At 39.1% G+C, this 12,360-nt stretch overlaps 2 protein-coding genes across 2 annotated transcripts; one reads left to right on the top strand and one right to left on the bottom strand.

The window, feature by feature from the left end:
* Positions 1-226: 226 nt before the first annotated feature.
* LOC148358385 (dynein axonemal assembly factor 1-like) lies at positions 227-3,221 on the bottom strand. The gene is made up of 2 exons (XM_088345530.1): positions 2,193-3,221; positions 227-1,016 (listed from the first exon to the last, which is right to left on the bottom strand). Exons 1-2 carry the CDS (start codon positions 3,112-3,114, stop codon positions 340-342), a joined length of 1,599 nt encoding a protein of 532 aa, XP_088201656.1. The 5' UTR covers positions 3,115-3,221; the 3' UTR covers positions 227-339.
* Positions 3,222-6,022: 2,801 nt separating this feature from the next.
* Positions 6,023-11,092, top strand: mrpl44 (mitochondrial ribosomal protein L44). Its single transcript, XM_088346248.1, has 4 exons — positions 6,023-6,293; positions 7,651-8,119; positions 10,179-10,357; positions 10,435-11,092. The coding sequence occupies exons 1-4, from the start codon at positions 6,118-6,120 to the stop codon at positions 10,607-10,609; spliced, it is 999 nt and encodes a 332-aa protein (XP_088202374.1). The 5' UTR covers positions 6,023-6,117; the 3' UTR covers positions 10,610-11,092.
* The last annotated feature ends 1,268 nt before the right edge of the window (positions 11,093-12,360 follow it).

Here is a 12,360-nt window from a genome sequence, read left to right as displayed (position 1 = left end):
AGTTATTTTTGTTCTCTTCTTCAGAAGAATATTTTATCACTCTTTCTCAGACATCATGTTGCAGACCCTGAGAAAGACGTTTTTCACCCCCTGGGGTTTTGTGAACCCCACTTTGGGAACCACTGGTATAGAATGAATAAGAAAAACTAGAGGGGAAAAAAATTTGCAATGTGGCATTACTTGTACTTCACTTAATTTTAAATGTCATTTTCACTTTAAAGTGATCACAAAGAATATTGCATTTTGTAATGGAGGGGTACAAATAAAATTGAGCATCCTTGTAACCTTAACAGGTTAACCTGTGAGTCAGCATGTATCTTGGATCAACGATAATACATTTCAAAGTTCCTCAATCAGGCAACGCGGTTCATTACGGTATTTATATCTTGATTGTAGTCTTACATCTGGTTCAGGAGCGTCCAGATCATCCAAATGTAATAATGTTGAATCAGAAGCTTTCGTTGTCTTGCACAAGGTTGAACACACCAAATTATCGGTACTTAAAGAGTTATCATTCTCGGCTGATGTGTCTTCATTGCCACCCTCTGTGATCATTTCTATTCTTGGCCTCACCAGCATATCGAGGAACATATCTTGCTCATTTTCTGCCTCTACGTCCTCTAGATCAGGCAGGTCGTCAATGTGTAGCGGTGCAGATAGTGGGATGGTCTCCAACGGCTCTGCTTCCGCCAGTACTGTGACAAATGGCCCAGGTCGGGGTTTTGATTCAGGATTCGTTCTTAGTTGTGCAAGGTTCTCTTCTTGCCCTGCATCGTTGCTCAAAACAATACAGTTCGCCCCGTCCCCATCAACTGCCTCTTGTGTTTCTTTGTGTAAGTCCTCATCATGTTCTATTGGTTCAACATGTTGAAGTGTCTCATTACTACAGGGCATCTGTTTTGTTTTGTTTGAAATAAACTCTCCCTGGGCATCCAAGGTGCCCTGAACAAAAACGTGTGTTTTCTCTGCAGGTGGTTCCTCAATGGAAGCCTCTGGATTGATTGAAGTCATGTCACCTGAAATTGACCAGAAAAAAAATACATCCAGGTCACTATTTTGGAATGGGTTTCCAGGTCAGAAATCTGTCCTTTTGAATCAGTTCTGCAAGGCCTGACGAATGAAATAAGTTACGATAAAACTGTTGGTTTAGCCAGTCAGATTTCGAGTTGGTGGAGACAGTCCCTTTTAGAAGGCGTAACAAAACGTCTGCTGTATCACAAACTGTAATGGCTTCGAGGCGGTAACGGAAGAAACTGATATTGATAATATGTATACATACATATATATATATATATATATATATATATATATATATATATATACATATATATATATATATATATACTGGAGCCATATCCCCCTAGTGGGAGGTGGCTAGAGTCAAGAACACATTCACATTTCTGACTCTTTCTGGGAGATTGATACAAAGGAGGGGATTCCCAGCCCCTCGCTCAACCCAACTGATGGAGCTCGGTGGCCTTGGGGGTAGGGCGCCCGCTCCGAGACTGGGAGGTCGCTGGTTCAAGCCTCGGCTAAGTCATACCTAAGACTTACAACACTAGTACTCATTGCCTCCCTGCTTGGCGCTCGGCATTAGGGGTTGGAATTGGGGGTTTGGTCACCTAATGACACCCAACACATTGGTTGGGTTAAGAGAGGGGGCTGGGAATCCCCTCCTCTGTATCAATCTCCCAGAAAGAGTCAGGAATGTGTTTTTCACTCTAGCCACCTCCCACTAGGGGGATATGGCTCCGGTATATATAGTTAATAATATGTACGACAGAATAATTCATATTTTCTTAGGAGAAAGGAGGATGGATTTTGTGCACAAATTACAAGAATCGTGGGTAAGTGAAATGTGACCTATCGTATGTTATTACTGTATAGCACTGGTGGTAAGCATTCAAAAGTATGTAAACAAGTTGAGGTGTGAAGGAGCTTTTTTGTTCTTACTCCCTTATTGCAATTATGAAATCATTTTTATCAAACTATAGCTGCAGTAGATGTTTTATGCCCATAAAACAGTTAATGGGGGTTGAGTTGATTCAGAGCACTACGGAACACCTATGAGAGAAATGCACGGCCCAACACTGCTTTTAAATACCATAGATTCAAGCCACAAAAGTTAGTTCACACACTTTGCAAAAACGATATACGCGATAATAGATTTCTATATATTTGAAACTGCCAACCGCTTTCAACAGCTTTCATTTGTTGTTTCTCCTGGGCTTTCTTCCGAACCAATGCCAAAGCATCCAAGCCTTCCTGAAGTTTCCTCCTTTCACGTATGTTCCATTCTTCTCTCGCCTTGCGTTCCGCCTCAATTCCGCCAAACGCCCAAGCCTCCGCACATGCCTTGTCTTTTGGAAAAACCGGCCTGTCGTCTAGGAAGGTGAGCCCCTTGAGACGGACAATCAGGGTCTTCCTATAGTTGGGGATCTTCCCAATGACTTCATTCCCCATCAAGTTCAGTACTCTTAGTTCTGGCATGGCTTCCAGGACCACGATAATACCAGGATCTTTTAGTAGGTTGTGAGACAGATCAAGCACACTGATGGACGGACATTGACTCAGATGCTCGATGTCTTCGGTCCCCTCTAGTTTGTTGTGGGAAATCTGAAGAGTACTGAGCTGCGGTAGACTGGAAATGTTTTCAATCGTATGTATGTAGTTATTGGAGATGTTCAGAGTACTCAGGCTTTTCAGATGCTCGAGATTTTCCAGCTTGCGGATAAGGTTCTGCTGAAGAAACAAACAGCGGAGGTCCACCTGTGCATTCAAGTTGGAAATTTGTTGCAGTCCATTGCTCTCCAGCCAAAGACATTTTAGTCCTGTGTACTCTTCCAAATTTTCAATGATGGAAAAACCTTTATGGTGCAGATACAAGGTGTCATTTAGGCTTGGCGTTGAGTAGAGTTTATGTTGCTTACAGTGGTCTTTCAAAAATGTCTTGGTCATCCGGGGACCTGAGTCCTTTCCAGGATTTTTGTTTCCAACATGTCCATTCTGAATTTTGACCGCTTGACCAGGTGGCTCCATGTTTCCAAGTTCCTTTTGAGTAGCTGTTGATATTCCATCAGGTTTTGTTTCACCAACTTCAGCAATAACTGGCATTGCTTATTGTTTTTGGTGCCTGCTATATTTAGTTGCAAAGGTCTAAAAAAAAAATGACCCAAGATGACTATTAAATCCCCCAGGGAGTTTGGAGCATTCGGGTAATGTTGACGTTCTTGTTCCTATGGTAACGCTCTGCTTGCAGCATGTGGTGAAGGGAGTTCCGTCTCTTTTAGATAACGGGCGTTTTTGGCTCGGTTTACTAAAAAGAGCCGGCTCTTTTGGCTCCCAAAGGAACCCATTGGTTTTTTTTTTTTTCCATCCATCCATTATCTGCACCGCTTATCCTCAGTAGGGTCGTGGGGGTGCTGGAGCCCATCCCCGTTATCTCCGGGCAGTGGGCAGGGGACACCCTGAACTGGTTGCCAGCCAGGTGCAGGGCACACAGACAGACAGCTCACTCGCTCATACACACAGGGACAATTTGGACCGGCCAATCAACCTGACGTGCATGTTTTTGGAATGTGGGAGTAAATCCACGCAAGCATGGGGAGAACATGCAAACTCCACAGAGGAAGGTTCGTGTTTTTTGTTTATTTTTAAAACTACACACCATTTATTATTATTTAACATTATGCACAAAGTTACTTAAACTAAGGGGGAAATAAAGCGAGAAAGACAAAAAGGGACAATAAACAAAGGAATAAAAAAACAACTTTAATAACAGAAAAATAAGTAAAATACTAGTGGAACAAGATAAAGTAAAAAGAGATATCAGGGGGAAATGAAAGAAAGAAGGTAAAAATCTAGCGGGGAATTAAAGAAGAAGAAAGTAAAATAAAAGAGAAAAGAAGTAACAAGCTAGGAAAAATCAAATTAAGGAAAAGGAGAGAGCTTAGAAGAAAAACAAAAAAAGCAAGAAAAAGTAAGTTTATTTGTATAGCCCTTAATCACAGGAACTCTCAAGGGGCGGCACAGACTATTACAGACTACTGACTCAATAATAACAGTTTCCCCTGATCTAAAACCTACATGAGGGCAAGGAAAAACTCAAAAGGTCACATATTGTATACCTGCTTACCTGAAAATCGAATGGATATACAACACAGTAACAAAAGGAAAGGAATAAGCACCGGGGGATATACTTACCAAAAACAATTAAAAACCATTATATTCCGAATATCATGCTTCCTTCTTGGACATAGTGAATCGTCCAGACCAGGATTTGGATCCTTTATGTTACCGATGTTGCATTTCCTGCACAGTTAATAACATGTAACATAAAAGCTAGGAAAAAAAGGAAAAGAAGAAAAATGAGTGATAAAAAAGATAAAAACACAAAAACAAAATTAAAAGCTAGAAAAAAAGAACCCAATGAAGAAAAGGGCAAAAAAAAGTCAGCAAAATATTAGGTAAAATGTCTGTGAAAATGAAAAACATTAAAAAATAAGAAAAATAAAAAGCAAGAAAATATAGTAAAAAGTTGGGGGAAAAAGAAACAAAATGGGAAAAAAAGCAAAACACAAAAAGGTAAACTAGGAAGAAAAAGCAAGAAAAAATAGGTAAAAAGCTAGGCAAAAGACGGAAAGAATTGAAGAAAAAGGCAAAAGAAGAGAAAAAAGGTGAAATGCTAAGAGAGAAGAGGGTAAAGTAAAAAGCTAGGGGGAAAAGTAAAAGAGAAAAAAAGAAGTGACGAAAAAAGAAATAAATCAATTAAAGAAATAAAGAAAAAAATGTCTAAGAAGAAAAACACAAAAATCAAGAAATAAGGGGGAAAAGAAAAAACAGCAATAAAAAGATGTGGTCAAGAAAAAAATGACCTGAAAAAATGTAAAATGCTACAAGAAAAGAAACTAAAGGATGAGAAAAAGAAGGAAAAGGAAAACCATGGTAAAATAGAATATACCTTTATAGAATAGAATATACCTTTATTGTCATTGTTACAAAATGGGTTAACATATTGTGACAACGAAATTGGGCATGACACTCCAGTTTTATACATTCACAGTGAGGTATGAGCCAAGAAGATGAAACAATGAAATGAAACAATAGACAGTTTATATTTACATGTAAAAAGAGAGAAGAAAAGGGAAAGAAGAAAAATAGGTCAAAAGTTAAAAACAGAAAAAAAATAAAGGAAAAAGCCAATAAAGAAGAAAAAAACTTATAAAGGCAAGAAAAAATAAGTGAATAGCTAGGGGGAGAAGAAATGAAAATGTAAAAAGCAAAAATAAAAGAGAAAAAGAATACAAAAAAAGAACTAAAACGCTAAGAAAACGGAACTAAATGGTAAATGAATTGCATTTATATAGGGCTTTTCCAGTCACTGAAGACCTCCCAAAGCACTTTACAATGTGTTTCACACTTACCCATTTGCACACACACTCACAAACCGAGAGCCGCGGCACCTACATGCTTATGGGGGCATCAAGGGTTCAGTGTACTGCCCAAGTACACTTCGAGATTTAACTCATAAAAGCCGAGAATTGAACCTGTGACCTCAAAAGGAGAACCCTACCTTCTGAAGAAAGTAAAAGAAAAACAAAATCAAGAAAAAGAAAGACGAAAGATATACTGTACAATCAATGTAACACCGTGCACAAAATGAATTATATTTTTATAATTATCATGGATTATAATACATTTTATTCACTTTACAGTAAACTTTAAACTCATTTAAACTTTGACCCTTTTTATAGTAAGCAGCTTCAAAGTCAGGCAACTCAGAATCTCTGAAAAACTAACAACAAAATGTCAATTAAAATATTAAATAAATAATTTTTTCAGGGGGGGAGCTAAGCTTGAAACGCATTATCCCTGAAACATACAGGAAAATACATTGAATTATTAATTCCTCTACAAAAAAAACTAAAATAAAACAATTTCACCATTTATACAATTAACTTGAAGGGAACCGGCTCTTGATAAGCGGGGAGCCAGCTCCTGTCACTCACTTCCAAGAGCCGACTCATAGAGCAGTTTCGTTCGCAAACGTCCCATCGATGGTCTCTTGTTTCCCACCGGACGGGTTTAGTGAACGAACAACGCTGTTAAAGTGTAAGCATGGCGTCCAGGATTCTTTTTAATAGAGGCGCGTCGACGTTTGGGACTTATTGCCAACATTTGAGTTGGAATGTGACAGTGACGCAAGTTCGAGGTGTGAAACGTTGGTTGAAGCCCTACTTGCATATGTTGGCCATAAAGGCGAAGCTCGAAGGTCCTCCCCCTCCGAAACCAAGGTGAGGCTAACGTCGGCTAAAACCCGCTACGTTAAAAATCATCTCGAGGGTCATTGAGCTTGAGAATTAACTCGTGGTTGCTTGTTTATTCGATATTTAGTATAAGTAATGCAAAACGCATTATACTATATTGCATTGCATATATCTACCCACACCACTAGATCTCGCGAGACTTGTGAGCATGCTAGCCTGGTTAGCTTCTACCAGCTACAACCAGGTTGAACCTTAAACGCATGATTAGAACAATTACATCTGCACTGGACTTCTTCAAATGAGTTACAATATGCATGTATGTTGATTCAATGCAAAAACTTTGATCTAGTTTTGTGTTTTATATACAATAAGATATTGATGTTGTCAGTCGTGCAACCTAACCTCCAAAGCGCAGGTGTCAAACAGGTTGCCCATTGTTTTACCTGATAACCCTGAAAGAAGCACACGAGAGAAATGAGCTGCAGTTTAAAATATGTCGGCTTGATGTCAGCCAAGCCAGGTTCCACTCACAAAGCAACCGTAGTACTATTTCTCGCTCACTCTTGCTCTTTCTAATTGTATCTGGGTTTTTTTCTCTTTTACACTTTCCTTTTGTTTCTCACTTTTTCCCTTTTGCAATCATTTTATTTCTTACTCTTTTTCTGTCTTCTGTCTTTTGTCTTTCATTCTTGTGAGCTTTTGCTCTCTCTCTTTATTTTTCTCTATTTATTTTTCTTACTTTTCCATCCCTTCCTTTCTCTTGTTTCCCTACCTCGCTCTCTATTTTATCTTTCTCTTTTCTGCTTATTCTTCTCTTTTTCTATCTTGAGCTGTATATTTTGCTCACTTTCTCTTTCTCGCGCTCTTTTTCTTCCGAGCATTTGGCCCCCAGCTAGAATGAACTTGACAACCCTGCTCTAAAGGGACCGTGTGTCTTATCCGACCAGTAGATGTCGCTGCATTTACTCAAAAATAAATGTTTTGTCAATGAAGTAAAACACAGAAAGGCAATTGATTGTCTTGTTCCCAATTATATTTTGTTATGTTTGTTGTTTTTGTTTATTTTACAAATACTTATTTAATGTGATAATGCACAAGATGAAAATTGAATGTCAAAGCAACCAACACTCTTATGTACCGTGGTAATTGAACATATGTAAACAAAACTGTTTTTTCTCGTTCCATTTCCTAGGTAAACGTAACATATTTTACTAAACAAGAGAAAAAGTTAATTTCACAATTAAGTTGAATTTTCTTTAATGACATGTATTGCAAGTCATACATTTTTGGAGTGGTAAATCCGCCTAATGTTAATCAGCACATCATACTTAATACTATTGGTACAAGTGTCATTAATAATAATCAACGACCTTTTTTCTTTCAGATCTGAAAAGCCTAACTGGGATTACCATGCTGAAGTTCAGGCTTTTAGCACCCGCCTCCATGAGAACTTTTCCCTGGAGCAGCTGAAAACAGCCTTCATAAATCCCTGTTACCTGCAGTCCGAGCTGAAAAGGAGACAAGAGCTCGGCATGGACTCTGAGGCCGCAGCTCTCGCACTGACGGATAATGTTAAGTTGAGTGCACAAGGAGATGTCTTTACAAATAGATTCCTTACTGATTGGTGCAGGGCTAATTTCCCCAGCCTGCCAACAGAAGGGGTGGAAAGTGTTGTAAAACATCTTACTAGCGTAGAACTCGTGAGCAACGTAGCTCGAAATCTTGGAGTTGAGGACCTCACCATGAGTTGCGAATTCCCCGTACCGGACAGCGTGCTTCATTCCACGTTCATGGCAGTCATCGGAGCATTACATGACAATAGCGGACCGGAATGCACTGGGTATTTCCTCAGGGTGAGTTTGTTTATGAATCAGTTGAAATGATGCGGTTCAAGACCTTTTTGTTTTGTTCACTGGGCTTTTTCGGAAAAAAAACATGGATAGTACTGTGTTTTTCAGACTATAAGGCGCACCTAAATAACCCCTAATCACCAGAAATGTTATAACCCTTGCATATTGCAAAATACTGGTGGATAAAATCGGAAATGTTTACAGTATTTATTGGTGTAAATTACGACACGAGGTTTTACAGTATACCACCGTATGTATGCAATGATTGAATAATCTAAAAAAAATTGCAAAGCTTTGTACACAATGGGAATTAAACCTGTGTCGCGGCGGTGAGAGCACTGAGACCTAATGAATAGACCATCTGTGATACAGATGACATACAAAAAGGCATGACGTTTTATCCGACTATCACATGATTTTTACTGAGGGTACCAGAGTCGAATGTTAGTTAAAAGGATAAAAAAAAAAAAAGTTTCCCTGAAAAATATAAAATCTTAGTCCAATTCATCATCAGTTACACCAAAGAGTTTTTTGTCTCGTCGTGCTTCTCGTGTAGAGATAGTCTAATGCCTTTTTGTATGTCATCTGTATCCCTGATGGTCTAAGGGGTTAGGTTTCGGCGCTCTCACAGCCACCAACCAGGTTCGATTCTCATTGTATACACTATTTTGCGTGGCATTTTCAACCGACTCAACTCAACTTTATTGGCAAATATCCTATATGCACTGCACAACATACAGCACGGATAGAATTACTTCGTCTCACCCCGCAAGCGAAGGTGCAATCAATAATACTAAACTCCTTAGTAAACGAGTAAGCATGAAAAATATACAGACGCTGCCCTACTTACAAACGAGACGAGTTTTGTTCGTAAATTCCTTCAGTGCTATATTTTGTAGGTTTTTTTTACAAAAAAAAAGACCAGCTCGGTAGCATAGATGGTAGGGCGCCCGCTCCGAGACTGGGAGGTTGCTGGTTCAAGCCTCGGCCGAGTCAACATTGGTACCCATTGCTTCCCTGCTTGGCGCTCTGCATTAAGGGTTGGAATTGGGGGGTTTGGTCACCTAATGATTCTCAACACAGCAGTTGGGTCTAAAAACCCGGCCCCGATCGAAGGCGACGAGTCACGTCGATAGCTTCGCGTGACAAAATGATTTCCGGTAGATATCATGTTGATGGTTGATACTGGCTGAATAATAATAAATACAAATACATAAGGTTTGCATAAGTATGTTTGAGGCTTGTATAAGTAACCTGTATTGTTTTGTACAAAAAAATAAACATTTCATAAAATAAAATGCTCTATAAAGAGAAATAAAGTGCAACTTACTTTTGAAAGATAAGTTTCAAGAGGTCCCCCTCCGTTTTAGAGAGTGGCTAAAAAAAAAAACAATCAAAAACGTCAAAGTTCTTTGCCCGCTGGAGATAGTATAGACATAGACAGTATAGAATGTTTACACACAAACTAGGAAGTAGAAGCCGGATTTCTTCTTCGGGGTGGATGTTGGGTGACCTCCCACAGCGCCACAACACGCCGGTATCAGCTGAAAGAAGTACTGCAGTAATGTCCTGTACTCGGAAAACGGTGCACACAATCCAAAATCTAACTTACAGCAATGTCCGGATATTTTTCGACATCCCGAAAAAATGTTCATGTCTACCGTTTTTGGTAAGTCGTATGGTCGTAAAAAGGGGAGCATCTGTATAAGGTTTAGAATAAAATCAGTGAGTATAGGCCGGAATCTAGAAAATTCAGTAGTGCATTGATTTGGCAGAATGTAGAGGGTTGGAATCGACTGATCTATCATTGCACTAACATTAACCGCAGTTATATGTAGTAATAAATATGGTAACTCTTACTGTAGTTTTAGCAGTTTACTGTAGTTTAGTTATTTCCCATGAGCCTTATAGTCCAGTGGGCTTTCTATGTGAAAAATGTATGACAAAAAGCTATTTTTGGGAGGTGCGCCCTCTAGTCCTGTGCGCCTTACAGTGCAGAAAATAAGATAATTCCATTCTAAACGATTTTAACATTCAATGCGTTATCCTTCTCAACCTCCAGGATTTCTTAGTTTCCCAGTTGATAGGAAAAGACCTTTTTGATATGTGGAACGTAATCGATCCAATGGGACTTCTGGTGGAAGAGCTAAAGAAGAGGGATATGCCCTTACCAGAGCCTCGCCTCATCAGGTCAGCAGGGTCCAGCACCGTTCTGCCACTCTATTTTGTTGGTTTGTACAGGTAGGTGTATGTCTTTTCGACTAAATGCGATGGTTTTGTTTTTCATTGATTGCATTTTCCTCATTTCATACATTCAGTGATAAGAAGCTCCTGGCCCAAGGTCCCGGTGAGACGGTAATTGCGGCAGAGGAAGAGGCAGCCCTCGTGGCCCTGCGGATTCTTTTCGGCTACACTGAGAACCGCAAACCTTTTGACTTTAGTCCGCAACCACAACATGAGCAACCTTTACTTCAAACGGTCAGCAGCAGATAACGCTCGCACTCTGGGTGGAGATTTTTTTCTCAAATTGGTCTTAGTGAAATAAAACGCACTTCCATAGCTTATGGTTGACCTATATTTCATTTGGACAATATCTGTGTATTATTTGTTATTACAACATCCATTGCAGCCTGGTCATCTTGGAAGGGGGATTACCTCATGTGCAGTCCCTTCTCAAGGTTTCTTCATTTTCCTCATCTTGAGGTTTTGGAGTTTTCCTTGCCCTCATGTAGGTTTTAGATCGGGTGTAATAGTAGTCTGTGGTTTGCAATAATCTGTGGTATGTGCAGTCCTTTGAGACTCTTTGTGATTAAGGGCTGTGCAAATAAACATGACTTGACTTATTTTCCGTATTATAAGTCTGGAGTATAAATCGCACCAGCCAAAAAATGCATATTAGGAAGGGTAAATCATATAAGTCGCAACTGGAGTATGTCATATATATAGGTCAAAATTAATTTATAAAAAGCAACAACCGGCAGTAGCTCAGGAGGTAGAGCGATCGTTTTAGGATTAAGGGATCCCAGTTCGAATCCCGGCTTGTCCGTGTTACTTGTCGAAGTGTCCTTGGGTAAGACACTTAACCCCCAATTACCCCCAATAAGCAGGTTAGCGCCTTACATGGCTGCACAGATCACGGCCGCTATTGGGAAATGTGAAGCACAATGTAAAGCGCTTTGGGAAGTCATTGACTTGAAAAGCGCTATATAAATGCAGATCATTTCATTTCATTTCATTTCAACCAAAAACACATGTCCTCTTGAAAGGCAATTTGAAACTAAAAATAAGGTAGAGAACATGGTATACTTGATTTTGGACACAGTCAAATACATCAGTAACAACGTAATATACTAAGAGTTATTATGATAACTCTAGCATAAAGAACATGCTTACCAAACTATTAGCTTCACGCCAAATCACAAAATCCAATGAAATATTCATCCTTGGTGCCACTTTTAACGGTTGACAACTCCAATACGAGACGATAAGCCGCTTCCTCCTTCTGCTTAGAAAAATGACCTCCCACAACTGAAGATCTATGTGAATTTATTAATAGATCATGATAAGTCGCACCTCGCACTAAGAAAAAAAACTGACTTAGAGTCCGGAAAATACAGTATTAATGACTTAAAATGCCTATTTGTTCTGTGCTCTTAGATGTCATCTTTTATATTCAGTGTAGGAATTCCTTTCTTGTGCTGAGTGAATTAAAAGAAACCATTTCAGAAAATTAGCTTGTCTCTATAATTAATATCAGGTTTCCTTGGTTCTTTGTTGAATTAAATTGCGATTTGGATTTTTTAAAGTTATACTTTAATTTGATTGATTGCTATAATCAAACATACTATCATTCCAACGAACCATAAACGGTGCAATTTGTACATATACGCTATTGTTTGCTTGTGTGATATATTTCCCATGTCTAAATTGTGAGTTATTGAAATGGGATGATAACAAAAATGTATATTTTAGTGCAATTAAATAAAGGACATTTTGGGCAACCAGTTACTGTTGGGCGTGAACCTTTTGAAGTACAGTAACACGCAAAAAAAGTATGATCAGGTATGGAGGACTGATCCTGTCATATGTAGAATTAAATTTGTATCACGTTTAAGAAATGAACACATAAATAAATCATGTAATCCCTTAAAGCCCCCAATGTGTAGGTGCTGGAGTCATTCCCAACCATATATGGACAGTGAGCAGGGGACACCCTGAACTAGATGTCAGCCAATCACAGGGCA

The sequence above is a fragment of the Urocampus carinirostris genome, chromosome 10 (genome assembly GCF_059441175.1).
Source record: "Urocampus carinirostris isolate Australia breed hairy pipefish chromosome 10, RoL_Ucar_1.0, whole genome shotgun sequence".
Taxonomy (NCBI): domain Eukaryota; kingdom Metazoa; phylum Chordata; class Actinopteri; order Syngnathiformes; family Syngnathidae; genus Urocampus; species Urocampus carinirostris.
The sequence above is the reverse complement of the archived record's forward strand: the minus strand, read 5'-3'. Positions and strand labels throughout refer to the sequence as shown.